Source organism: Pipistrellus hanaki (genome assembly GCF_964339955.1).
Source record: "Pipistrellus hanaki genome assembly, chromosome: 5".
In the NCBI taxonomy this organism is placed as follows: Eukaryota; Metazoa; Chordata; class Mammalia; order Chiroptera; family Vespertilionidae; genus Pipistrellus; species Pipistrellus hanaki.
In genome coordinates this window covers 53,454,331-53,482,075 of record NC_140507.1, presented here as the reverse complement: position 1 = coordinate 53,482,075, position 27,745 = coordinate 53,454,331, and the positions used below count along the sequence as shown (strand labels likewise).

General features: G+C 36.3%; 1 protein-coding gene across 2 annotated transcripts in view; it reads right to left on the bottom strand.

Annotated features, from left to right (window-relative positions):
* Positions 1-27,745, bottom strand: part of LOC311622912 (uncharacterized protein) — a 78,662-nt gene that overhangs the window by 25,694 nt on the left and 25,223 nt on the right. For both annotated transcript variants that reach the window (XM_084884419.1, XM_084884420.1), the window contains 5 exons: positions 22,397-22,461; positions 20,569-20,675; positions 17,965-18,076; positions 14,758-14,857; positions 3,774-3,813 (listed from right to left, as the gene is read on the bottom strand). In XM_084884419.1, coding sequence (XP_084740545.1) covers positions 3,774-3,813; positions 14,758-14,857; positions 17,965-18,076; positions 20,569-20,675; positions 22,397-22,461 — 424 coding nt within the window. The remainder of the gene's footprint in view (positions 1-3,773; positions 3,814-14,757; positions 14,858-17,964; positions 18,077-20,568; positions 20,676-22,396; positions 22,462-27,745) is intronic.

Here is a 27,745-nt window from a genome sequence, read left to right as displayed (position 1 = left end):
GAAAGTGCCTGTATATACACAAAAGCCAAGCATGAGTGGGTCACTAACAGTTGAATGAAAAAGTTGTTTTTCTAGTACAACTCTGGATTTTCACCATTCCTTCATTCAGTCTCCTATAAGACCTAAAGGAAGACTGCATGTAGCCAGGCAATAATTTCTAGACATGGACAGATATAAATGGCCTTTAGTGTAATCTAATATTTAAGTTTAACCAAACAAATACAACGGTCAGAAGGAAATCAACTTATCTAATGTGGAAAGACAACAAAGTATAAGAAAAACCCATAAAAGTTATACTAGTAAACAGGAAAGAAACACATACCTAGAGAAAGCATTGAATATTTGTGGACTGGATTGACCAAGAGTTGAAACTAAAGACAAAGTAAGTTATTATTAAATTGTGTGGTATATAAGATTAAGTTTATGGGACCATCTATCTGGGGATCCTTAAATATTTTAAACCTTTTTATAGTGAAGTATAATATTTACAGAGAAAAGGTCAAGAAGCAAACATGTACAGTTTGATGATTTATCACATAACAACATCCATATAATCACCACTAATGTCAAGAAACAGACTGCTATCTGTAGCTGGGAAGGTTCCCGCCTGCCTCTCCCAATCACTACCACCCTGAGAGAGGTAATCACTATCCTGACATGGATGAAAATCATTTCCTTGCTTTTCTTTATAGTTCTTCTACCCAAGCGTGTATCCTCAAACACGAGTTTATTTTTGCCTGTTTTTTGAACTTTGTATAAATGGAATTACAGTACATATTCTTTGGTTCCTGACTTCTTTGATCCTCCATGGTGGTGGGAGGTCCATGGTCCCTGCCCATCCTTACAGCAGATCCCATTGATATGTCAACAGCAACCAAGTCTCACCTATAATGGGAGGGTGTACACAATGCACAAGGAGAGAGGGGTGCACCTGGAGTTTCCAGCTTGGGTGATGGGGGAGGCTGGGCCATACAGAATACCTACATAAGGCCACTCTACCAAGCATGGGAGATGTAGCAGCTCTACCTAATACCTAGAAACAAACACAGGATGCCAAAATGAGAAGACAAACATGTTCCAGATGAAAAAACAGAACAAAACTCCAGAAAAAAAGAACTAAACAAAATGGAGACAGGTGAGCTACGAGGCACAGAATTCACTGGTTATAAGGATGCCCAATGAACTTAATGAGAACTTCAACAGCATAAAAAGGGATATGGAAACCACAAAAAAGAACCAGTCATAAATAAAGGATATACTAACTGAAATGAAAAATTTACATTTTACATGGAGTCTAGTAGATTAGATGAAGCCAACAATCAAATCAGTGATTTGGAATATAAGGAAACATAAAACACCCAACCAGAATAGCAAAAAGAAAGCAGAATTAAAAAAAAAAAATAAAGATAGTGTAAGGAGCCTCCGAGACAACAATAAAGATAGTGTAAGGAGCCTTCAAGGGTACCAACATTTGCCTCATGGCGGTGCTGGAAGAAGAGAGAGAACAAGAAATTGAAAATTTATTTGAAAAAATAATAAAGAATATAAATTAGTAAAATAGATAGTAGGTCAGATGATAATAAATGCCTTCTAAAAAAATTAAAGCACAGCAGGGAGACAGAAAGTGTTAATGGGTCTTAGGCAATATTAAATAGTGTGGTCAGGTTGTTCTCCTAGAGCAGTGTTTCCCCAAAGTGTGGTACGTGTACTCCCAGGGGTATGGGAAGAGTTTGGTGGGGGTATGCGTTGCACCGGAGTTTGGTGGGGATATGCACTGCACCATGCTTAGATGTGCTTAATTCTACATTCTCATGAGTACGAGGGGTACTCAGCGTTACAAAAATTATAGAAGGGGTAGACGTATGTCAAAAGTTTGGGAAACACTGACCTAAAGAAAAGCCATGAGCATTTGAATCAGAGTGAGGAGAAAGTGCAAAGACCTTGAGGCAACCTGGAAGTGAGGCCAGTATGGGAGGCTGGAGGAGAGTGAGTGCCTGGGAGAAGGTGGAGACTGGAGAACAGAGATTGGGCAGAACCTGCTAGACCATCTTCAGCATCTACTCTAGGTAAGAGTAAAGATTTGAAACAAAGGGGTGATATCATCTGGCTTACATGCTTAAAGAAAGGACAGATACTCATAGCCCATAAACACAGACAACAGTGGGGAAGGCCAGGGGAAAGTGGTGGGGGCTGGATGGAGGTGGGAAAAATGGGGGAGGAAATAGGAGACATCTGCAATAATGTCAATAAGAACAACAAAAAAACTTAAAAATAAAAACAGTCACTCTATTTTGAGAACAGATTACAGTGGGAACTAGAACCCGGGAAACTCATTAGGAGATTATTGCAATAATTCAGGCAGAGATGAAGGTGACTATAACCAGGGTGTTTATAGTGAGGGTGATAAGTTATCAGACTTTTGACATACTTTGACACAGAACTTCTGACAACTTTTGACACAACTGGTCTGTATATAAGACATGAGAAAAGGAAGCAGTCAGGGATGACATGAAAGTTTTTGGCTTGAAGTAGCTGAAAGGAGGATGGACTGGTTGGATGGGGTTTGTAGAGTTGAGTTGGGACATGTTAAACTTGAGATATCTACTAGGCACCCAAGTGGGAGTTATTAAGTAAACAGATAGGACGTGAGTTTGAGGACTATGGAAGACAAAGGAGCTAGAGAACTGAATTTGATGGCCATTGGCATAAAGGTGGTATTTAAAGGTAAAGATAAAATGAACTCATCAGAGGTGCAAGTGTAGGTAGAAAAGAAGGGAGGTCCATGTCTTGAGGCACTGCAATGTTCCAAGTGGGGGGAGGGAAGGAGATCCAGCAAAGGAGATGGAGGAGTTTCTGACAACAAGGCAAGAAACATCCCCAGAAAGCTAGTGCCTTGGAAGCCAAGTTAAGAAAGCATTTAAAGGAGGAGAATCATGGCCAATAGTGCCAAATTATGCTCAGGGTGCAAGTAAGATGATAACAACCAACCTTTGTATTAAACAAAATAATGGTATGGGAGGCCTTGACAAGGGCAGTTCTGAAAGACCAATAGGAGAGAAACCCTTTTTGATGAGGAGGGTTCAGGAGAGAATGGACAGAAAAGAATAAACAGTACGAGAGAACTCTTTTGAAGCTCTTTTTCTGCCTTATCAGACTTTTAGACTGAAAGAGAATCCATGCATTCTTGATTAAACTGACACAAATACATACTGGAACCCAGTAATCTTAACATATCACGTCTTATTGCCAAAGCATAGAACACAAAGCAGCTAGAAAATTCCACTACAGCACACGAACTTACTTCGTTGTTTTTTTACGAAAACAACTACCAATTCTGGTAGAAGTCCTAACCTAAATGAGATGCCCATCTTCCTCTAATTTTGTTAGATGAAGCTAAATAGGTTTCTATTATTTGTCAATAAATTGTATTTTCCCTGCTGTAAATTAGTGGGTGGAAAACCAGATTAGCTCAGCCTTATTTTTCTACTCCTATTTATCTCATGAGAACTTTAACCCCAGGGACTAATTCACCTTCCTGAGTCATCCAGGGTCAGAACTAGTGCTTCTCAGATAAGGTCAGCTTACTGTTCTTTGAGAGCCTCCATAGGCTCCCAGGAGTCCGAGGAGAGTTAATGAACAAGGTACGCCAGGAGGACAGGCTTAGGACCCCAGAACTGTCCTGCTCTCACCCCCTATCCAGAAAATGATGTGAGGGGAGCAATATATATTTAAAAAAAAAACAAAACACTTTAGCATATCATCAATAAACTCACACTTTTGGACGACCTCCAACCACTCCCATCAGACCAGGTGCTAAAGAGAAAAAAAAAAATTAAAACAATTTTCTTCTCACCTTATAAGGGTTTGATTAATGGTATAATATAACCTCAGTGTGGTCCACTGTAACAAAGGATTCATTTTCTAACACAGGGTACTATTAAGCTCTTCAGAAAATGAACATTAGCCGAAACCAGTTTGGCTCAGTGGATAGAGCGTCGGTCTGTGGACTAAAAGGTCCTGGGTTCGATTCCGGTCAAGGTCATGTACTTTGGTTGCGGGCATATCCCCAGAAGAGGGTGTGCAAGAGGCAGCTGGTCGATGACTCTCTCTCATCGATATTTTTAACTCTCTATCCCTCTCTCTTCCTCTCTGTAAAAAATCAATATATTAAAAAAGAAAAAGAAAATGAACGTTAAAGCAATGTCCACAATTCATAATTAAGAATCAGTAAATGGAGGAATAATTTGAGAATAAAAGTTCATATGGAATAAAATCAAGTTATTTTTACAACTGAAATAGCTGAAAGAGATAAGAAAGCAAACAATTTTCATCACATTAATAGAATAACATTGTACTTATTTGCTACATTTTTCTATTTTAAATATTCAGTTTATAGAATTAACTCTTTTAACAGCCAAGGGAAACCTTAAACTTTATTGTAGGAAATCCTTTTTGGTTGTGTGTTTGTTTGTTTGTGGATTTTTTATTTATAGGGACAGCTTCTCCTTGCTCCAAAAAGCAAAACATAATCATAAATGGTTAGCCTTCTTAAACAGAACTTTAAAACTTGAGCTATGAAGAAGAAAAAGGTACTAACTTTTCTCTCTGTCCATATACACCACCTAGTGGATTTATAATTTAATTAGGGACAAGAATGAGAAAAGACTTATATGATCTAATAACTCAAATGATACTGTTGGCTAAAATTTAGTGTCTTATAAAAATATGGTAAGGAGAGTATTATAAGAAAACAATAAGAGTTTGACATATAAGAATATCTTGTCTGTACATTAAGTTCATCTTTGAATGTTATCTGGATATTTAGGTAGCTGACATATCTGTAAAAGGTAAGGAAGGAATTAAGGAACTATACTGTGGGAAATAATCATAATGTAAAGTTATTCAGAAGAAAATGGTCAACTAAACTGCCATTTATAATACAAAATTCTTGTATGCAAGCATGCAATATTTAGGTGAATTTCACATTATATTAAGAATATAACCAGCATTGAACATTTATGTATATTTCACTTTATATTATATCCTCATAGTATTTCAATACTATAAATTATAGGGCCTTAGAAGTCAATTAATCTAGTTTTCCGACTTGACAGATGAGAGAACTGAAGTCCAGAGAAGTTAAGCGATTCTCTGAAAGCCCACAGTCAGGCAGTTGAATGATCAGAACTCAGATTCCTTGAGTTTTTCCACTACCCCTTCTGCTAAAGTAAAAAGTGGTACTGAGAGCAGACACTAAGTAAAATCTATACAAATAAATATGTAATTGCATCCTTTTATGAGACAGGCTAATAAGAGAACCTAATTTAGACTGGGAACATTTTCTCAGTGGAAGTCAGTGATAAAAGAAGGGAATAAGCAAAGGAAATAAGCATTTCAGGCAGCAGGGAAAAACAAAGGTGCATATACTTTCTCATTCTAGAGGTTGAAAAGGACATGGCATGTTAAAGGCACTGGAAGCAGGGCTGCAATGAGGGGAACAAGAAAGAAGTCCCCAAGAGACTCTGGGGAGACAGACAAAAGCTGGCCCAAGTGGGGGCATGTGGTCCTGGATTGGGTTTTCTCCTTAATGCAAGGGAGTCACAGAAGGATGCTACACAGAGAAGCCATGTGCCCATATTTTGACTTTGTAAAGATCATTATTTATTTTTTTAAATACGATTTTTTTAGGTAGAGAGAGAGGGAGAGGTATAGAGAGAAACACTGATGAGAGAGGAACAGCATCAATCAGCTGTCTCCTGCACGCCCCCTACTGGGGATGGAGCCCGAAACTTGCGCACGTGCCCTGACTAGGAATCAAATTACTAGTGACTTCTTGGTTCCTGGGTCCATGGCTCAACCACTGAGCCACATAGACTAGGCAAGATCACTCTTTAAAAACAATGTTTTTTCTCCTCAATGTATAAACTAAATATTAAGTTCAATGAAAAGGTATATACATTATCATCTTCCTCTCACAGCTGTCCTATAACCACCCAGCTTTCTGTCCCAGAACAAAACATAATTTTTTTTCTTAACAAAAATTGTAGCATACATGTTGTTTTGCATTTTGTTTTAGTCCCATAACTATCTTGTAACATTTTTCATATCAGCTCACAAAGCTGCGTAATATTCAATTGTACAGATATGCCATTGTTTAATTTAAATCATGTTTCACTGTTGTTGTTTTTGTTGTTGTTGTTGTTAGTCCTCACCTGATAATATGTTTCCATTTATTTCTAGAAAGAGTAGAAGGGAGAGGGAGAGACAGAGAGAAACACATCAATTGGTTGCCTCCCACACGCACCCCGATCAGGGCTGGGGAACCTACAACCAAGGTACAAACCCTTGACTGGAAGTGAACCCTGGACCCTTCTGTCCATGGCTGAAGCTCTATCCACTGAGGAAAACCAGCTAAAGCTTAACTGTTTGGGGTTTTTTTAAATTGATTTTAGAGAGAGAAGAAAGGAGAGGGTAGAGAGATAGAAACATCAATGAGAGAGAGAGACATCAATTGGCTGCCTTCTGCACGCCCCCTACTGGGGATCAAGCCCACAATCTGGGCATGTGCCCTGACCAGGAATCAAACCAGAGACCTCAACTACTGAGCAACACTGGCCAGGCTTAAATCATGTTTATTTTAAATCATGTATATAATTTTGCCCTTCTGTAAGATATCTGAAGGATGGATTCCCTGAAAGAGACAGGTGGATCGTAGAGGCTCTACATAATTTTAATTTTTGATAGATTTTGCCAAATTGCTCCCCAAACTGAGTGAATTAATTTATATGCCCACCAGTAATGCATGGGTGCCTATAATCCTACAGCCCTTACAAAAGCACTATATTATCAATTTTTTTGAAAATTGACAATCGGATAGGTAGAAAATGGCATTTCATTGTAGTTTGCCTTTCTCTTATGATGAGAACAGCTCACATTCCTTGCATGTGAAGACTTACTTGAAGGGGACAAGAGTGAAGTCAGGGAGACCAGTGAGAAGCTAATGCAGTGAGCCACGTCAGAAATGGCTGGGGTATGGCAGTGGAGGTGGCAAGAGGGAACAGATGCACACCATATGTTGCACAGAATCTTGGGCACACACTGGGTGTGGGGAAAGAGAGAGAGAGAGAGAGAGGGGGGGGGGGGAGTGTCAGGGTGATTTCAGGGCTTTTGACTGATGGTTTATAGAACCAAAGGACTTGACACAACTTAAATGTCTATTACAGGGAATTTTCACAACTATAGGACAGAATATAATGTGGCTGTTAAAAGGAATTGAGGAAAGTAAAAGGAATGAAACTATAATCTGTTAGGTTAAAAAAACAAGGTTTAGAATAATATGACTTGCATGCTATCTATGCATAAAATGGAGATGTTGCATATGATGCTACTGTTTGTGTTGGGGGGAAAAGGTTGTATATAAATGCCTGTCTATGCACAGAGCATAGAAGGACTTACAAAAAGTATTGACTCTTCAGAATGAATTGGGGACTGGGAGTTGAAGTGAGAAGCTGACTTAATTTTCATTTCATTTTGTTGCAGTGTCTGAATTTTGAACCATGTGCATGTACTATTTTTCTAAAAATTAAAAAATAGCCAAGCCAGTGTTGCTCAGTGGTTCACACCTGTGAACTAGGGGGTTGCCATTTGATTTCCAGTCAGGGCATATACCTGGGTTGTGGGCTCAATCCCCAGTGTGGGGCATGCAAGAGGAAGGCAATAATGATTCTCTTTCATTATTGATGTTTCTATCTCTCTCTCCATCTCCTTTCCTCTCTGAAATAAATAAAAAATATTTAAGTAAAAAAAAATCAGAAATAAAATCATCAACCTCAATCTACGCCAACCACGCACCTGAGGGAGACTGGCACAGCTTTTTCTCTGCTCCCCAGATCTACACTCACACGCAGAGGACATGTCCCCACTCAACCTCCACGTTCCTGAATTAATTCTTCACTAATTGATGTTAATGCCTTTTAGAAATGTTGCAAGCCTCATGGGAAAGCTTGAACTCTGTGCGGCCGATAATTTAAATCTGTTCTGTTTAATAACAAACTTCATCACTGTGACTTTTGTTTATTAATCTTGCTTCCTATTCTTTTCACTTGGGTCATCCCAAGTTTTTCTTGCCCACAGAGAGCTGCACAGAACTATTCCCCTGCCCACAAGGGCAGGCACACAAGCCAAGATTGCCTGAAAGAGCCCTTCTTGGGACCTTCAAAACTGAGCCTGGTTTAGTCCTTCTGAGTGATACATGTTTAGGATAAGCAGTAGCTTGAATGAAGTTTAAAAAATAAAGTCAAGAGAATTTTCAGGAGTAGAGGCTTGATAGTAGATATGCCCTTTGACTCCTATGAGACCAGAGTATAGAAATGACCTGTCCATGACCTACTTTGATTTCTGAGAGTTCCCTCTGCCCCAACATGGTCTGTTACAGAAAAGGAAGTGGCAAAACAAAATTTTAGTGATGGATTTTCTACATGCTATTACTATTGACACAAAGTTAATTTGGAGCGGTATCTGTCATGTCATCAAACTACAAGGATCTGAGTAAGAGGTTTATGCACAACATGGTAATATGCATTCACAGTATTAACCTCTGATCTTGGTTCTGTTGAGTTCAACTACATGTCTTTAATTATCCTATTTCTTCTAAATTCAGAGGATAAAACCAAGATATAGCAAACTGTTAAACCAAGGACCTTTCTTAAAGTGTTTTCCAACATACTTATGAGATTGATCATAATATTTATATATACTTAAGCACTTTGAAATGTCAAGCTGCTTTAACCAGCTGTCATTTTGGTGTCAAACTCCGGTCATTTTAAGGTCAAGAGAGGGTTTGTCTTATTCTTTTCCTATTAGAGAAATACTTTACAGTTATTGAATTCTGCTTAAATTCCTAACAGTAAATCCCCATTGCATACTCCTGGCTATCTGGGCCACATGAGATTTTATGATTGTTCACAAATAAAAGACATAGAAATAAAGCAAAATAAAAGTGTCAAATTAATATTTACAGTATTATCAACCACTAAAAATATACATAAGCTAGTTATGGTCTATGCAAACTTGGCACTGATTTTATATATATATATTTGTTCAACATCCATTTCTGCTTTTTTTTCTAGAATCTTGACTCTCATCTTAAGAAAAATTTGCTAATTCATATCAGAATAATGCACTATACAAGATTATTTTATTATAAGAATTAGCTATCATATTAAAGAATAAGGACTTAAAATTATGCATTCAAATAATGACAAAGGAAAAAAAGTATTTCAAGGTACCCATTTGGTTCCCTTTAAGTGAGGGTTTGGCTGAGTGATACATTCACCCAGTTCTACTTTGCTGTCTTTTGTACCTAGTTCATTCATGCCTTCATTGAACATAAATGTATTGAGCATCCCCTATGAGCCAGGTGAGACTCTTGGTACTGGAGAGTTGATAGTGAATGGTAACGATCACTCGTCCTCCTTGGAGAGTTTACATGTTAGATGGGAGATACAGACAGTAAAGACATGACCAATAAATAATGTAATTGCAGCCAGTGGTTGATAAAAAGAAGGAGGGTAACAGATGAGAGAGTGACTAGGAGAAGTGCTACTTCAGTTGTGACAGTCCTCTCTTTATCTTTTTTAAAAATATATATATTTTATTAATTTTCCACAGAGAGGAAGGGAGAGTTATAGAGAGCTAGAAACGTCAATGAGAGAGAAACATCGACCAGCTGCATCCTGCACACCCCCTACTGGGGATGTGCCCGCAATTAAGGTATTAATTTACATGCCCTTGACCGGAATCGAACCTGGGACCTTTCAGTCCCCAGACCGATGCTCTATCCACTGAGCCAAACCGGTTTTGGCCCTCTCTTTATCTTTACTCAACTCCATATTCAAGCATAACATTTTCATACGAAAGAGCTATTTATTCACACCAACTACTTTTCTCATAATAAAAGCAAGATATTCTTCAAATTGCTGCATCTAGATTCAGCCCCAGCCACTTGTCTGAAAGTGTTTTTGCCAAGGTCATCAGTAGCATCCTTACTGCAAAATCAAATGGGAACTTTTGGTTTTGTTTTTATCTTATATGACCTCTTTGTAGCATGTGACACCATGGCTATTGTATCCTTTTTTAATACTTTCTTTCCTTGAAGTTTTAAAAGCCTCTGGCAGATTTTTCTAAGCCTATTTGGAAGGAGTCTCTTTAGTAAACCGTTGCACGTTGATATGAAATTAGTATCTATATATTGATGTCTCCACAGTGGCACCCTACTGGATAGCGCCCACACCTACTTCTTCCCCCATTGTCTCTTCTCCTGTGAGTGGTAACCATCACCCACCCAGGGGTCCCAGCCAGATCCCAGAATGATCCTTGACACCCCTCCCTTATTTCTAAATCCAGTTCAGCCCTGTAAATTCAGCCTCCTAAACAACTGTAGTCTGTCCTACAATGAAAAAAGAAGCATAAATGCACAACTTAGATAGTCATTAGTTACATTGCATTTATTGGAATTGCTGTTCTCTGCACCTAGTTCATTCATGCGTTCGTTGAACATAAGCATATATCCTATTTTAGAAAGCAAGGAGTGATCAGTGATCACTTTGAAAGCTATGTAAATGTCTAATGACTATGTTGTAAACCTAACATTAATATAATATTGTATGTCAATTGTAATTCAATTTTTAAAAAGTAGGTCATATAGAGATGAGCTCCCTCAAGAAAAATAAAGCAGGGAAGGGGGACAGGATATGTTTAGGCAATCTTAAATAGGGTGGTCAGGTTGTCTTTTTGGGCTTTCAAAAGAGTCCGGGAATGAGGAGCTCTTTCCTCTCTGATGGCAGGGTGGTTTGGGTGTGAGCCTTGGAGCTGTCAGAGGCTGTTGCTCCAGCTTTGTAGAGAAGCTGGTCTTTATAGCCAAGAAAGTAAGGAGTATAAAATGCTCATTGTCTATTGCAATAGAAATTTGAAGAAAGAAAAATTAATCAGAATATGCACAAACCACTTACTGGTACATCTACATGGATTGCCCACGAGAAAAAAAGGCACAAAATACACTTAAGAGCTTTGACGTGACACGTAAGTACAAAATATAATTAAACACAATCTGATTTAATCATTCTAAATTAATCATCAGAGAGAGAGGCCAACAAGACTAAAACAATTTAAAAATAAGACCCTTACGTAACAGTGTTACAAGTAAATCAGAAATAACAATGAGACATTATTGAAATATCCAGATTACTGCCAGGATTTACTGCAATTAGTTTTCTCTACTTAATATGCATGTGCTTCAGATAATAAAACCAGGAAGTTCATTTGTTCGATGAACCAAAGACCATCACATTGATCAGCTGGAACTTTTCACACATTTCCTATGATCTAATTGCCAATACAATGGAACCAAATATTCAAAACGCTATCTGCATTCCACATAAATTTTAAGATGAGCCACCTATTCTTTGATTCAAGGAGAAAATGGTAGATTTTCTCCCTGTTATACAAGTTATGTTGATAAAGTATAAAATCATATTGATTGCTAAAGACAAAATACATTTCAGTATAATAATGTACTTTCCACTGTATGTTATATACCAACACAGTCAACATCTGAAAAAAAAAAGGAAGGCCAAAAGTTCAAGAAAAAAATATTAATGTTATATTTTACCAATAATCTTTCAAGCCAAATATGATTTGGTCTGGGAATATAATTTGGGGGAAAAATGCCTGGCAAAACTATTAAACCACTGCATCCTTTCAAGTTCCAATTCAGCTGCTTTTAGATTTAAAATCTTTCCCTGAAAGGATTATATTGTTTGTTATGGTAAAATCTTCATATGCCTCTTATTTGCTTTATCTCTATAATGAAATTTTGAACTCACTGATTGCAGTTGCTCAATTTATATGGTGCTTGTATCATCTCCTAAATCCTCCACAACATTGATATTAACAAAATGAAAGCCTGAAAACAAATGAACAAACCCCACATCTTAGAATCTGCACTGGTCACAGACTGGAGTGGCTGACTGCTCAAACCAATTCTCTTGTGGCCACACCTATGGGACCCCTTCTCTGGTTAAAGACTCGGCAAACATGTCAAACTCGCCGGCCAAGAGTTTAAATTCTTGCTCCACGCCTCTGCCCACAAGAGAAAGCACATAAGCCAAGCTTTCCTGAAAGAGTCCTTCTTGAGACCTTCAAAACTGAGTCTGGGAAAGAACTATTTTCCTCTCTGATCTCAGATATGAGCTTTGGAGTGGTCAGGAGCTGCTGCTCTAGCTTCATGGAGAAGCTGGTGTTTACACAAAGCAGAGAGGGGAGACAGTGAGAGGCCAACTGAGACAGACAGACAGACAGACAGACACTGCTAATGCCAGGTTCATCCCTGTTCTTCCGACAATTAAGTTCTGAGTCAATAAATCCCTTTGACTTACTTTCACTAGTTATTATAAGTATTCCATCACTGGAAGCCAGAATTGTAACTAGTGCAGATGCAGATTTGCATTACTGTAAAGACTCTTGGAACCCGTGAGACCCAAAATCCTCATGTTAGGTATTAGGAAAACGAATTATTGATAGTTAGAGAGGGGTAAGCACCTTGCCTAAAGTCTCACAATGAAATTGTAAGAAAGCAGGGAACTGTGGCCAATCCTGCAGGTCGACTCACCCTCACCCATTCTAACTCCAACATTTCCCAGTCTTCTTGTAGCTAAGGTGCTGGCATGTGGCCTAAGTTCCCGGGAAGCAAAGGCTTCTCATCAGGACTTGGGTGAGGAATGACCAATGAGAGGTGGGCATTGCATGCAGGGAGTTGGTATCTGCTGGAGTACAGGGTGGTAGAGCCCTGTGTTCTTTGGAGACAACTAAGGTGGACTCTGACACACAGAACCTACCTCCCTGATACAGCAGAATCAATCTGTGTGTGTGTGTGTGTGTGTGTGTGTGTTGACTGAGTAGTATCCAAACTGGTTCTATGGTTCTCCTAAGATTCTGGGAGATACCTAATAACTTTCAATAAGTCTCTTTCTATTTAAACTAGCTTGAGTTCTGTTTGAGATCAAGAACCTGGGGTGCTGCAATCTGCAATGTGGGACTGTATTCCTGGGGAAGTGGGGCTTGGAGCAGCAAAAGCACAGATACTGACCGAAAGCAGAAAGCTGGCAACTCATTATGCAGGATGTAAAACTGCGTCAAGCTGCTCCACGCTGTGCCTCTGTGCTGTGATTGTACCATTAGAAGAAACCGTAACAAAAAATTTGTCCTAGAATGAGGATATTTAATAGTACCCAGAATCCCTAAACTCCTTCCCAAATTCAGTATCATTTAGAAAATGTTTTTTAGCTGCATCACAAACTAAAAAAAATAGTGAAACACATTATGGATTTTATGTCTCTCAAACCTGAAGATGAATGGAACTAGAGAGAGTATCAGTCTATGCAGTTCATATGTTCAAAACTGCAATTCCAAATTATGACTAAAAAGTAAAGTGATGAGCAATATGCAGTCTGAGAAATAAAGTCTCTTAGATTATATATATATTCTGTACAAATATTTCATTGAGATCACTTTGCATTTTGCTCATGTGTATTACTTTGCAGCTTAAATATGTTCACATTTTTTACCCAATCCTTCTACTTTTTTCTCCCCGCCTTCCTTTTCTTGCTTTTTGTCTGTCTTTGTCTCTCTCCTTCTCCCAATCTCCTTTCTTGAGGAGCATTTATTTCATTTTCTCTCTTTTTTAGATAATTCTAACAAGTGTGAGGTGACAACTTACTGTGGTTTGATTTGCATTTTCTTCATGATGAGTGATATTCAGCAATTTTTTCATGTACTTTTTGGCCATTTGTATGTTTTCTTTGGAAAAAATGTCTATTCCCCAGCCTATTTTTAAATTAGATTTTATTTTTATTTTTTATTTTTGCTGTTCATTGTATAAGTTCCTTAGCCCCTTATAAGATTTATGGTTTGTAAAGATTTCCCATTTCATAGGTTGCCTTCTCATATTATTGGTTGGTTGTTTTGCTGTGCAGAAGTAGTTTTGTTTAAGGTAGTCCCACTTATTCACTTTTGTTTTGTATTAATTTTAAAATGTAAGTCTTGCATTGCCAATATTCAATTTCACCCTCCATTTCTTGTTGTGGGTAGAGGAAAAGGATGATAGTGGAAAAGTAACAGAACTCTTCCCATGACACTAATATTACTAGAAAATTTTACTTCTCTACTTAGGAGTCAAAGGAGGGCATCTGCCTTCTCTCATTTTACCTACTTCCCTCCCTAAGCCACATTTCTCCATATGTGCAATGTGGGAATTCATGGCCTTTCAAAAGTTACATCCCCATGATAGGATAAGTTCACTGGATTAGAAATCTAACTCCTTGAGAGGCCCTGTCCTGCGGAGGTGGCAGGTCAATTTCAGCTGTGAGGGAAAATCCAGGGCACCGAGGGAAAGGGCCCTGTGTGTTGGGGCTGGGGGTGGAGTGGCACAGGGCAGCACGGTACCTGTTCAGAAGGCACCAGAGGAGTCCATGCCAGAGGGAAAAAGGATCCTAATGTAGGGAAACTGGAACCCAGGATGGGGTGGTGACATAGGCACAGTAAACCTATAATAAACTTTACCAGGTTGCTTTGACTGAGATCATCACCTAAATCCACTATTATGCATATTCAGAAGTCTAATTAATGAATATTATAATTGATGATGGTGATTAGAAAGTAAGGGATACTCAGAACTGCAACTATAAGCATATATATGCTTACCCATCCCAGTGCCTGCTGGTGCAATTTCTCTTGAAAAAATTTCCAGTGCCTTCTTCTCTTTATGATGTACCGAAAGCCAAAGAACTACTTCTCGAGGACCCTGTTGACAAAGAGTAGAAATGAACAACTGCAGAGGTCAAAATAAGGCACAATCTGTATTTGCAGACCATAAGAGATTTTTTTTTTCTGGGCTATATAAATATTTCTGGTATGCATGTTTACTATAAGAAATTTATTATTTTAAGTTTATGTCATATCTACATGTTCACAAAATAAACATCTTATTAAAGATAGATGATAAAACTCTTAGTCCCCTATATATTAATAATAATTATTTTATCTTAGGAACTTAACTTGACACATAGTAAAGATAGGTTGGAAATTCCCTAAAATTGTATTTGTAAAATGCCGTTGTTGTTTTTTCCATTTATGCTTTCTTTTATTTAATTGATGCTCATTACATTTTTTCTTAAAAGGGTGATAGTTTCTTAGTTGTTTTTTTAATCCTCACATGAGGATATGTTTTTTATTGATTTTAAAGAGAAAGAAACATTGATTCAAGAGAGAAACATGTATCAGTTGCCTCTCATATATACCCCAACTGGGAATCAAACCCACAACCTGAATGATGCTCCAACCTACTGAGCCTCACTAGCCAGGGCAATGCCCATTACTTTTTCATATGACAGATGATATTAAATTATATGTGTAAAATTACTATAGCTCCTGAAGAATATTTACATCAAAGATGACCTATAATATTTGGGTAGTTCATAGCATTAATCAATTATCCTACTTGGAAACAGAATTAACTATAAAGTATATAAATAAAAATGTCATTTAAAAATTTTAAGAATTCAGCATCACCTTCTTTGAAATGTGTGGTGATTTAGAAATTCACTGGAAAGAGTGAAATTCTAAGGTCTAGTTCTGCTTCTTATTCTGAAGATCTGCTTGTCCTTAATTATCAATACATGTCTCTATAATTTTATTTTCCTTTCCAGTAAAATGAAGATTCTATCAGCTTTCTAACTACTTCATAGAGTCAGCAATATAAAATAATGTGGCATTAGATGTGAAACACTTATTCAAGTACAAATATGAGCTATAATTATTTTAATAAGACCAATAATTACCTTCTACTTTTTCCATTATATGTACTGTCAATCTCTCCCTCTAAAACCAAATTAATGAATCTGACCATTTAATTATGTGACTATGATAAATACAGGTCCATGGGCACATTGTGAAAAATAGACATTATGTACTGTTTTCAAGCAAGCTTTAATGAAGAGTCCCTTTCAAACAACAGACTAAAGTTGGCTTTCACAAAAACCTTTTATTTTATGTTCTACATTCACTCAATCTTATTCAGTCAATTAAATATGGCAATTAAAAAATTTGGCAATTAAATCACCTAGCAACTAATAGAGCACACATTTCTGCGTACAATAAAATATCTACACTTTGACACCTGGTTCTTGTTTCTGAGTTTTATCAAGCATCTAAAATTTCTCATATAATTCTAAATAGCCCCTAAATTTATATCCTGACCTTACCACACACTAGTCTACAAAATAAAACACAGGAGTTCTTGGCATTTGGGGGTTTTATACAACAAAATGAAAACAGGCTGCAAAACTTATGCAACCAACAATTCTTTCTCCAAAATAAAATATTTACCCAATGTTTTGTTGAGCTCCCTGTTTTATACAGAAGAGAAAATTCCTAAACTGGAAAGAGTCTTAATAAAGCTCTGACACAAATACTTGAATTATTTAATATACCTAAGACCAATATATAAAAATATTATTTTTCTTTTCTAAAATATAATGAATTATCTTGTTATAATTACTCAAGCCTTAATAATTCAGTTACAAAGGAACATTGGAAAGAAACTCTACATTGGAAAGAAACTCTTGCTCCTAGGGTTAAAAGTGCAAATGCTAGGGGACTGTAGGGGGGTCAAAATGGGGTCCTGTTCCTCCTCTTTAGCACTCTAATCACAAGCAAATTACTCAACCTTTCTGTGCCTGAGTTTCCACATTTAGAAATGGAAATATCAACATGTACCTAAAAGGGTTGTTGTGATAGCTGTGACCACAATAAAGAATTTAGAACGGTGCCTGGCACATATTAACCTTTCAATTGGTGTGATTGTTACTGTTCTTTCCCATACATTTTTCCATCTTTGATTAACGCTTAAGTGAAAGCAACAACAAATGGCCAAAAAAAATCTACAAATAATCCAGAATAATAAAATGGCCAAACCTTTATGATTATGGCTGTTGAGGCTTAAAATTCCTAAGAATTATTCAAAATGGTTAAAGATGTAAGTAGAAAGTTATATAAGATACACCCATAATAATGTTGTTAGAATTAAATATATGATAGAGAAAAAAAACTATTCGGATAAAGTCAAATTAATTATCCAGAATTTAATGAGACATTGATAAGAATTCATATTTTAAAAATAATCTCAAAATGCCGTGAAGTAGATTAATGAAATTGATTTTTAAAGGTGATCACAATAGATTTGACATATATTATATATTGAATTTTTTAATGTCTGCCAAAAAACAATTCTGAGTCTCTTATACCTTTCTAGAGAATTTCCTGTAAGAATTAAATAAATTTGGGGAGATCTGGGGGAGATAAGAGATCAACCGAAGGACTTGTATACATGCATATAAGTACAACCAATGGACACAAAACTCTGGGGAGGGAGGGTATGTACGGGAGGGGGGGCATTGGTATACATACAAAAATAATAATTTAATAAAAAATATATATTAAAAAAAGAATGAAATAAATGTCATTTCTGTTTTGGCTGCTAAAGAACAACATATGTATTAAGTACTCATCAGAAGTTAGAAATTTAAATTTCATAGTTCTCTAAACACTTTTGAAGAAAACCGTATTTGTGACATCCAAAAGCCTACACGTAACTCAAATATAAAATGATAAGAAAGAAAAATAGGGCGAGTTTTGCAGTAGGCAAATAGAAAATTCAAACTGAATAACCAGCTTGTTGTATAACATAGATTTTAAAAAATAGATACTATAAAATTGAAGTAACCCAAAGTTCACAACCCATTAAACCTTAGGTCAGTCTTTACAATAAATACTTTCATCTGTAAGTGATTAAGAATATTACAAACCATTCACTTACATTGGAACTTAAGAAATATGGGCTGTTCTACTTACTCCATTTAAATTTGCTTTAGCTTGTGCTCCATATGTTTCTTCAGATCCTAAAATTTGTACGTGAACTTTACTATAATCTTCTAAGCCAGCTTTTTCAAACATAAGACGAGTCCTGCAGCAAAGTATATGTGACCGAAAAAAAAAAATCATGAATTTATGGTACATTAACTCCAACATTCCTTTAGTTTTTGGTTTTTGATAAAAATCACCCATTTTGAATGTTCAACAATTATAGTTGAAGGACTGGAGCAATTTAGGGCATTTGGGGGTATTACGTCATTCCTGAATATTATTAGCGTTAGCTTCAAATCACAGCATTTGGTATGTTATGGCCTCAATGTCCTAATTTTCTCAACAGTCTAAAATTGAAGAGTTTTCTCTTTGACCCAATAATTACAGGTGCAAGTATTTTTTAAGTTTCTGAGGGATTAGCGTTCAATTGCTTCAAGTTTTATTATTAATCTGTTGTATTACATGGGGTCAAAGGCTGTGATCTGCAAAATGTCTACTTTCTGAAGTGGATTAAGGTGGCCTTGAGGATGCCTGGAAACAAGGTGCATACTTGTCTGTTGGGGGAGAATGTTCTACCTGTAGCTATTAGTTCAATACTATTATATTATCCTAATACTCTGTGTTCTTTTTAAATTAACTTGATAAATACTAAGATCTGTTAAAGTCTTCCACAGCAATTGTATTTCTCTCCACTTTTATTAATGTACCTAGCAGTTCTGACCTAAATGTCTCAATGCCATATTATTTAGCACATCTACATGAATTTTATTGTGTATGATACATTTTATGCTATTTTAATTTTACTTTACTATCACTATCAAATCCCTTTTTTTCTTTCTCATTCTCCTCTTCCTTTTTTACCTCCTTACTCTTTTTCTTGTTTCTTGCCTATTCTGATATTTTTTTACTTTTTTCAATTGTTTTTATTTCAATGTGCATTATAACACTTAGTTGAATATTGATTTCAATGGATTCTAAGAGACTACCATTTAAAAATATATTTTTATTGGTTTCAGAGAGAGGAAGGAAGAGAGAAATAGAAACATCAATGATGAGAGAAAATCACTGACCAGCTGCCACCTGAACACTCCTTCCTGGGGATGAAGCCTGCAATCTGAGCATGTTCCCTGACTGGGAATGAATCCATGACTTTCTGGATTGTAGGTTGACGTTCAATCACTGAGCTACCCTACTTGGGCTAAGAGACTATCTTTTGATTGAGCAATTTATAACATTTATGTTCACTTATAGAACTATGATTTTGACTTGACTTTTGACAACTTGTTTGATGCTTTCTTTGTTTTAATGTTTGCTTTGTCTTAAGACATTTGGAATAGTCATTCATTCAGCAATATTTACTGAATAATGTGTCAGATATCGTGATATGTAACTATATTTTCATTGCTTTATTTAAGATCCTAAAAAGGTACTTATCCTTTAGGTTTATCTGTTTAAATATCACTTAGTAAAGCCTTCCTTACCTGCTAAATTTAAATTATGTTGTCTTATTATTCTTTTTTATAACACTCTTTACTATTTATTCAAAGTACTTTTCAAATCTTTATTTGTCAGATATTAGTTTAGTGTTTATCCACATACTAAACTCCATGAGGATAGCCACCCTGTCTGCTCACAACTATATAGTCAGGGTCCAGAAATGATTGGCATGCAGTAAGTGATTCAAATGTTAGTTGAAAGAGAGAATTCATTCATTCATTCACAGACAATGTAGAGAATTAAAAATTCAAATTGTAGTTGTCTTTAACTTAATAAACACTTTGATCCTTTATCAAATGATGGGATTATGGGCTATTTTCATTCATTTTTCCTGTTTATGTAATTTTTTTCACCTTAAAATATTTTATGATCATCACTGTTGATAAAGAATTGAAATAAGGTTATATGAGTTTCTTCTCATTAAAAAAGAAATTAGCACTAATTTGCCTTTTTATATCTATCACCAATACTTATTTTTACTGATGGGGGTTTGAATGTTTAACCCAGATTCTCTTGATTAACTCAATAACATACTTTAAACGCATAGCATAGTAGGGAGCTTTACTCCTGTGGACAGGATGTGAATTATTTGATTCAGGCATTAGAAAATTTTATAAAAGTTGCTAAATTAAGTTTCTTTATATGGATTTTTTTGTTTTTGTTTTTTAAGAAAAGAGAACTCTCTGGGACAAACGAAGTTATTTCCTGACACCAAACACTTGTAGGTACGATATGACCTGTGAAAAGGTCAATTGTTTCTGACTCTATTGCCTGTGTGCATTATGTTAACTTTCTAAACATAATCTTTAGGTTAAGGGGGAAAAAGTATGTTTTCTAGTAGAATTTAGCATCCATAAAACTTTTCTAATACCTGTTTCTAGGTATCTGTTATACTAAGCTGTAAAATGGTTGGTCCAGGGCTTATTTGTACCTGCTGCTTACTGCATATGTGCTGAATGAACATATAAATACTTTCAGGGGAAATGTTAAGTGACCATAATACGATTTTAATGATTCCTGTTAAATAACTTGGTCACTGCCATGCTTTAAATTTAGTTGGACTAGAAAACACATCTTTTTGTTTCACGTACAAACCTTTTCAAAATACTCTCAGCTGTTCTCCTTCCCTTTTCAGTTGCTTTTGGCCCTCCAATTGGGCAGACAGCAGTTGCTCTGAAACCATCGTGATAAGAAGCGCTTACCTGATGACATAAGGTTACAACTGTAAACAACAGTATCATCTATGTCAATACTAATATGCCCTAGAATGGACCATATAACTACTGATCAGAAATTATCTTTTCAGTTCCAAGTACATTTAAAGTTGCATTTTCTTAAATGAAATAATAACTTTCATAGAGGTAAAGTGGAAGCTTTAAAAATTAATGGTGGAGCCCGGCCAGTGTGGCTCAGTGGTTGAGCATTGACCTTTGAACCAGGAGGTCACAGTTTGATTACTGGCAAGGGCACATGCCCAGGTTGCAGGCTCAATCCCCAGTGTGGGACATCAGAAGGCAGCCAATCAATGATTCTCTCTCATCATTGATGTTTCTATCTCTCACTTTTTCTCTCTTCCTCCCTAAAATCAATAAAAATATATTTAAAAAATAAATGGTGGGAGGTAAGGTTATAATAAAAATGTAATTTCACTGTAAAAAGTTAGAAAAATATATAAAAACTGTTTTAATCACAATTGTGGCTTTATTTTTTATGAAGATATGGCAGAGTTTCAAGAAACTCAAAGCTCTAACTGCAAAAATTAGCATAGATCCTATAAGTACTGGCTAAATTATGGAAGAAACTGGCCCAACTGTGAAGGCACATCCTGATTACCAAATGACAAAAACTAAAGAACAACAACTCAAGAGCAAACTGAGACTTACAGTTCATTGTAAGAAATATGTCCTTTAAAAACTACTTTTGAGTCAACACTGAATTCACTAAGTTATTTAAACATTCTACTAACTAAATTAACTAAATAATTAATTACAACTATATTTGACCTTGATTTCTGAATTTAGAAAAATATTTTTTGTGGCTTTAATTGTGCTATTTAAGCTTCCAATCAAACTTTTTCTTCTACTTGGGACAAGAATTTAGAAATACTCCATTGGAAACAATCTAAATGTCCAACAAGGATGTAATGATTAAGTAAAACCATGACATATGCCAATAATGGAATGCTATGAAGCACTTTTGAAATAATGTTGAAAGTATTTAATCATGAAGAAATATTTCTAATGTTAAATTAATATAATCGAAATATCTAAATATGTGTTTATATTTGTATGTGACTGTCACACATTTTTGCTTATTCTAGTTTGTCTCTTGCAATAAAAAAGTCCTAACTAGAATATTTGTAGATTATAAATAACAAATCCATTTTAAAAACTTGTTTGTTTTTTTTAGAAAACGGATGCTTTACTTTTAGACAGAGCATCACTTCATAGCCTTCAGAGCCCTTGTTAAAGCAACAGCCTAAAAAAAAGCACATTGGCCTAAATTTTGTTTTCTGCCATGAACATATCACATGTAAAATAGTAACATTATTTTTAATGTCATACAGATATATGTTCTTTGTCTTAATACTTCAAAACCTATCCTCTGGTCCTTCTTTATGGTGCTTTGTAATTGTGGTACTATCATATACACCTGTAATTTCATATAAATAATAATTACCCTAAATTTAAGGAATTGCCATAGCATAAGTTTTGGAATATAAATATACCAATTAATCTTACCAATATCAAGAAATCAAAGATGGTCTGTGGGCTTGTCCTCCCCTTCCCATATTTCTGCCTACTTTCTACAGGAAATTAATACTTTATGCCTAATTAAATCTCCTATCTATTGCACAGAGGGAAATTAATGTGCCTCCTCCCTGAATTCAAAGCAGGTAACAAAATCACACAAGAGAAAAGACCTTGTAAAAGGAAGAAGGAAGTGACCCCTTTGCTCCTTGGACCCGCACTGCTCCACCTTCAACACCTAAACATTAAAGAGAAAATCAGGATCACTTTTTTTAGTACAAAATCTGTTCATTATTTTTAATACACGGTTGTGTTTTTTAAATTAACTCAAAATTTAAAGAATGGAGAATATTAGAAATTCCCCTAAACCAAGACATGAAACTTATTTTAACTTGCTACCTATTTAAATTACATCATTGACAAGATCACAACTGGCCTTTTAAGCTTTTGAACTCATCCTTGTGAAATGAAAAGATCTTTATTAGCCTCATCAATAAAATTGTCATTACTCAGTGAAGCGTCAGAGAAGTTGGGCTAATTACAGCTTAACATAGTTGACATTCTCATCTCATAATGTGGTTGTGTGCCACTTTACATGTCTATATCCATACCATCATCTCTCTGAACAAAGTAACATCTAAAACACTACTCAGGATGAGTAAAATCATGGTATGAAAACAAAGTGGGTGTTAATAAGAATTGATTCTAAGCAAGAAGATGTATATCAGTGGATAAATAATATACATGCCTGCATTATTTGGAAAATGTGATAAGATATATCATAATTTTGCAGACAATAGGTAATTTTCAAGAGAAGCAAAAATCTAATAGTCACTATCTTCCTATCCCTGAAAGCATTCTGAGAGTTTTTAAATCTAACTTATTTAACAATATTTGTGCAACCAATAATAAAGAAAACTTTACATTGTCAAAACAAGGATTATTATAGCTTTGTCACACTTTTAGCTTTAGTATCTATTTGATCAAACAACCATTTTGTTTCTGGGAGCACAAAATTGTTGAAGGAGCAAGCATTGGAAAATCTGGGAGACCTAGATTTAAATCCCCGTTTAGCTGTGTGCTCTCAGGCAAATTACTCAACCTCTCCGCCTCCCTTTCCTCTACTGTAAAAGGAACATACACACTACCTCAGAAGAGAGCTGTAGGTGAAATACCTATCAGGAGCCCATCTCACACCATGGCAGTACTGGTAGAACAGTGGTGCTCAATTACTTTTCCTCTTCCTTTCTCAAGTGACCGTTCAGAAACCCCATGCATTTTGAACTGAATTCCTAGCTGCAAACCATTCAAAGTGAAAAACATATCTGATTCAGATGCTACAACCTGAAATGAACCTTAAAAGGCCCTGGTATATCAATGATTTGAAACAATATTATTGCAATAGGTTCAATAAAGCTCTTAGAGTTTCTTACATTTTATGACCCAGGTTTTTAAATGTATGTACAAGTATCAAGGTTTAAAATCAAGAAGCCACACAAAAATACATAACCCAAACCTCTTAATTCAGGCATATAATATAATGAAACAGACTACAGTACCATACAGTCAGCAAAGTAAACACTGGACGGAGATAGCTGGCCTTGCTGTCTCTGTTAAACATGTCAAAGTACAGCATCTGAAAATATTTTAAAAATCTGCCTAATTTCCATCTGTTATACTTCTCAGAGGATAACTAAAAGTTCATGTGAAAGTTCATGCTAAGTTCAAATATGTCATATCAGGGCATTTACAGGATAAAAGTTCACTGGGAGTTTATTATTTTTTTAAAAGACTAAAGTGGAAAAAGAATAAATATACTAATTAAAGTTATTTTACATTGCATTACGACTGCCGCATTTTAAAGCACCATAAATACAAATTATACATTTTAAAAGGCCATGTGCAGTGCATAATGGCAACAGTGATGATTTCCCTGAGATAGCAGCCTTGGGACTGTTCTGAGAGAAGCAGCCGCAAATCAATGGTTGTTCTCCATATTACTTATAGAGCAAGTTGTCACATTTTATCTGGCATTGAATACTTTGTTTAAACTACATATTTAGAAACACATACTATAGAGACATAGAAAAAAGAGAGGAACATCAGAAATAATAAATGAATACAGTCATACCTAATTTCACAAATATTGCACTTTTCACAAATTGAGGTTTGTGACAACTCTGTGCCCAGCAAGACTATCGATGCCATTTTTCTTTGGTAAGTCACAACATTTCAAAGTCTTTCACAATTATATTTGTTACTAGAGGCCCAGTGCAGGAATTTGTGCATGAGTGGGGTCTGTTGGCCTGACCCCGATCAGGCCCAATTAGGGTGGGCTGGCCTGGGGGAGACGCTGTGGGCAATTGGCTGGGAGGCCTGGTCCCCAATTGGGGTAGAGAGGCCTACTGGGGTGGGGCCAGATATGGGGAGGGTCTGTGGACAGTGGGCCGGCCAGCCATGCTCCCAAATGGGGTGGAGGAGCCAATTGGGGCCAGTGGCAGTGGGGGAGGGGCTATAGGAGGTTGGCCAGAGAGCCCCACCTTAATATGCCAATTCACTGGCCATCATAGCCACTGGTCATTACGGAGTTCTGGTTGCTGGCTTTATATTGGGTCGGCAGCTAAGTAATTGCGGGTTTCACACATATATGGCTTCAGTTGAATTTTTAGTTTGCAGACGTAGTACAAATGTAAAACACATTTTGTTATTTGATAGTTGGCTATTCAGCTGTTAATCAGTAAAAAAAGTTTTTTGATCTGTTTTGTAGTTTTCGTTTGGCGTTCGTTGAAAAATAGAAAATCAAAAGGAACATTTTCGTCATATTTTGCTTTTTTATTTCCGCAAAGGGAAAACGCATCGCAAGCTCATAAAAAGTTATGTGCTGTTTATGATGACGAAGCCTTAAAAGAACGGCAGTGTCAAAATTGGTTTGCCAAATTTCGTTCTGGTGATTTTTCACTCAAAGATGAAAAACGCTCTGGTCGTCCAGTTGAAGTTGATGACGCCCTAATCAAAGCAATAATCAATTCAGACTGTCACAGTACAACACGTGAGATTGCAGAGAAGCTTCATGTATCACATACATGCATTGAAAATCACTTAAAACAACTTAGCTATGTTCAAAAACTCGATACATGGGTTCCTCACGAACTGAAAGAATCACAGTTAACGCAACGCATTAGCAGCTGCAATTTGCTAAAGAAACGTAATGAAAATGATCCATTTTTAAAACGACTGATAACTGGCGATGAAAAATGGGTTGTTTACAACAATATCAAGCGGAAAAGATAGTGGAGCAGGCCAGGTGAACCAACTCAAACAACATCAAAAGCTGATATTCATCAAAAGAAGGTTTTGTTATCAGTTTGGTGGGATTACAAAGGAATTGTCTACTTTGAACTCTTACCACCCAACTGAACGATCAATTCTGATGTCTACATTGAACAACTAACGAAATTAAACAATGCAGTTGAAGAAAAGCGGCCCGAATTGACAAATCGAAAAGGTGTTGTATTCCATCATGACAATGCAAGGCCACACACATCTTTGGTCACTCGGCAAAATTAATGGAGCTTGGTTGGGATGTTTTGCCACATCCACCATATAGTCCTGACCTTGCACCATCTGATTACTTTTTGTTTCGATCTTTACAAAACTCCTTGAATGGTAAAAATTTCAATAATGATGATGATGTCAAATCGTACCTGATTCAGTTTTTTGCTAATAAAAACCAGAAGTTTTTTGAACGTGGGATTATGATGCTGCCTGAAAGATGGCAAAAGGTCATTGATCAAAATGGGCAATACATTACAGAATAAAGTTATTTAGTTCCATGAAAAAATTGTCTTTGATTTTCTTTAAAAAATCCGCAATTACTTAGCTGCCGACCCAATATATATACAGATGGTGATCTCTGATAAGTGATCTTTGAGTTACTATTGTAATTGCTTGGAGGAGCCACAAACTGTGCCCATATAAGATGGCAAACTTAATAAATGTCTATGTTCTTACTGCTTCACTGAAGAGCTGTTCCCATCTCTCCCTCTTCTGGGACCTTCCTAATCCCTCAGACACAAAAATAATGAAATTACGCCAATTAATAGCCTTACAATGGCCTCTAAGTATTCAAGTGAAGAGTCACAAGTCTCTCATTTTAAATGAAAAACTAGAAATTATTACGCTTAGTGAGGAAGGCGGGTAAAAAAAACTGAGACAGGCTGAAAGCTAGGCCTCTTGTACCAAACAGGTAGCCAGATTGTTAATGCAAAGGGGAAGTTCTTGAAGGAAATTAAAAGTGCTACCTCAGTCAACACATGGCTGATAAGAAAGTGGAACAGCTTTCATTGCTGATATGGAGAAAGTTTCAGTGGTTTGAATAGAAGATCAAAAGAGTCATAAATTCCCTTAAGCCAAATCCTTATCCAGAGGAAGGCCTTGACTCTCTTCAATTCTACGAAGACTGAAAGCTTCCAGGAACCGGCAGAAGAAAAGTTGGAAGCTAGCAGAGGTTGGTTCATGAGGTTTAAAGGCAGCTATCTACATAAAATAGAGGTTCAAGGTGAAAAAGCAAGTGCTGATGTAGAAGCTGCAGTAAGTTACCCAGAAGATATTACTAAAATAATGCAAGTGGCAACACTAAACAACAGATTTCCAATGCAGACAAAGGCAACAGCCTTCTACTGGAGGAAGAGGCCACCTATGACTGTCATAACTAGCGAGGAGAAGTTAATGTCTGGCTTCAACGTTTCAAAGGACAGGCTGACTCTCTTGTTAGGCATTAATGCAGCTTCTGACTTTAATTTAAAGCCAACACTCATTTATTATTATGAAACTCTTAGGGCCTTTAAACATTAGGCTAAATCTACTCTTCCTATTCTTTATATGTGAAACAACAGTATATCTGTTTACATGTTCTACTGAATATTATAAGCTCACTGATGAAACCTATTGCTCACATAAAAAAAGATTCCTTTCAAATATAACTGCTCATTGACAATTCACCTGGTCACCCAAGAGCTCTGAGGGAGATGAACAAAGAGATTAGTGTTGGCCCTGGCCAGGTTAGAGCGTCATACCAATATGCCATCATTGTAGGTTCAATCCACAATCAGGGCACATACAAGATTCAACCAATTATGCATAAATAAGTAGGACAACAAATTAATGTGTGTATTTTTTTCTCTCTCTCCTTTCTCCCACTTCCTCTCTTTGAAAAAATACGAGAGACACTAATGTTTTTATGCCTGCTAACACGACATCCATTCTTCAACCCACGGATCAGGAGTACTTTTGACTTTCAAGACTTATTTACAAAATACATTTTATATAACTGCCAGAGACAGTGATGGATCTGCCCAAAGTAAATTGAAAGCCTTCACCTTCCTCAATGCCATTAAGAACATTCATGATTCATGAGAAGAGGTCAAAATATCAACATTTGAGGCAGTTGGGAAGAAGCTGATTCCAACCCTCATGAAAGAGTTTGAGGGATTCAAGACTTCATCAGAGAAAATAACTGCAGA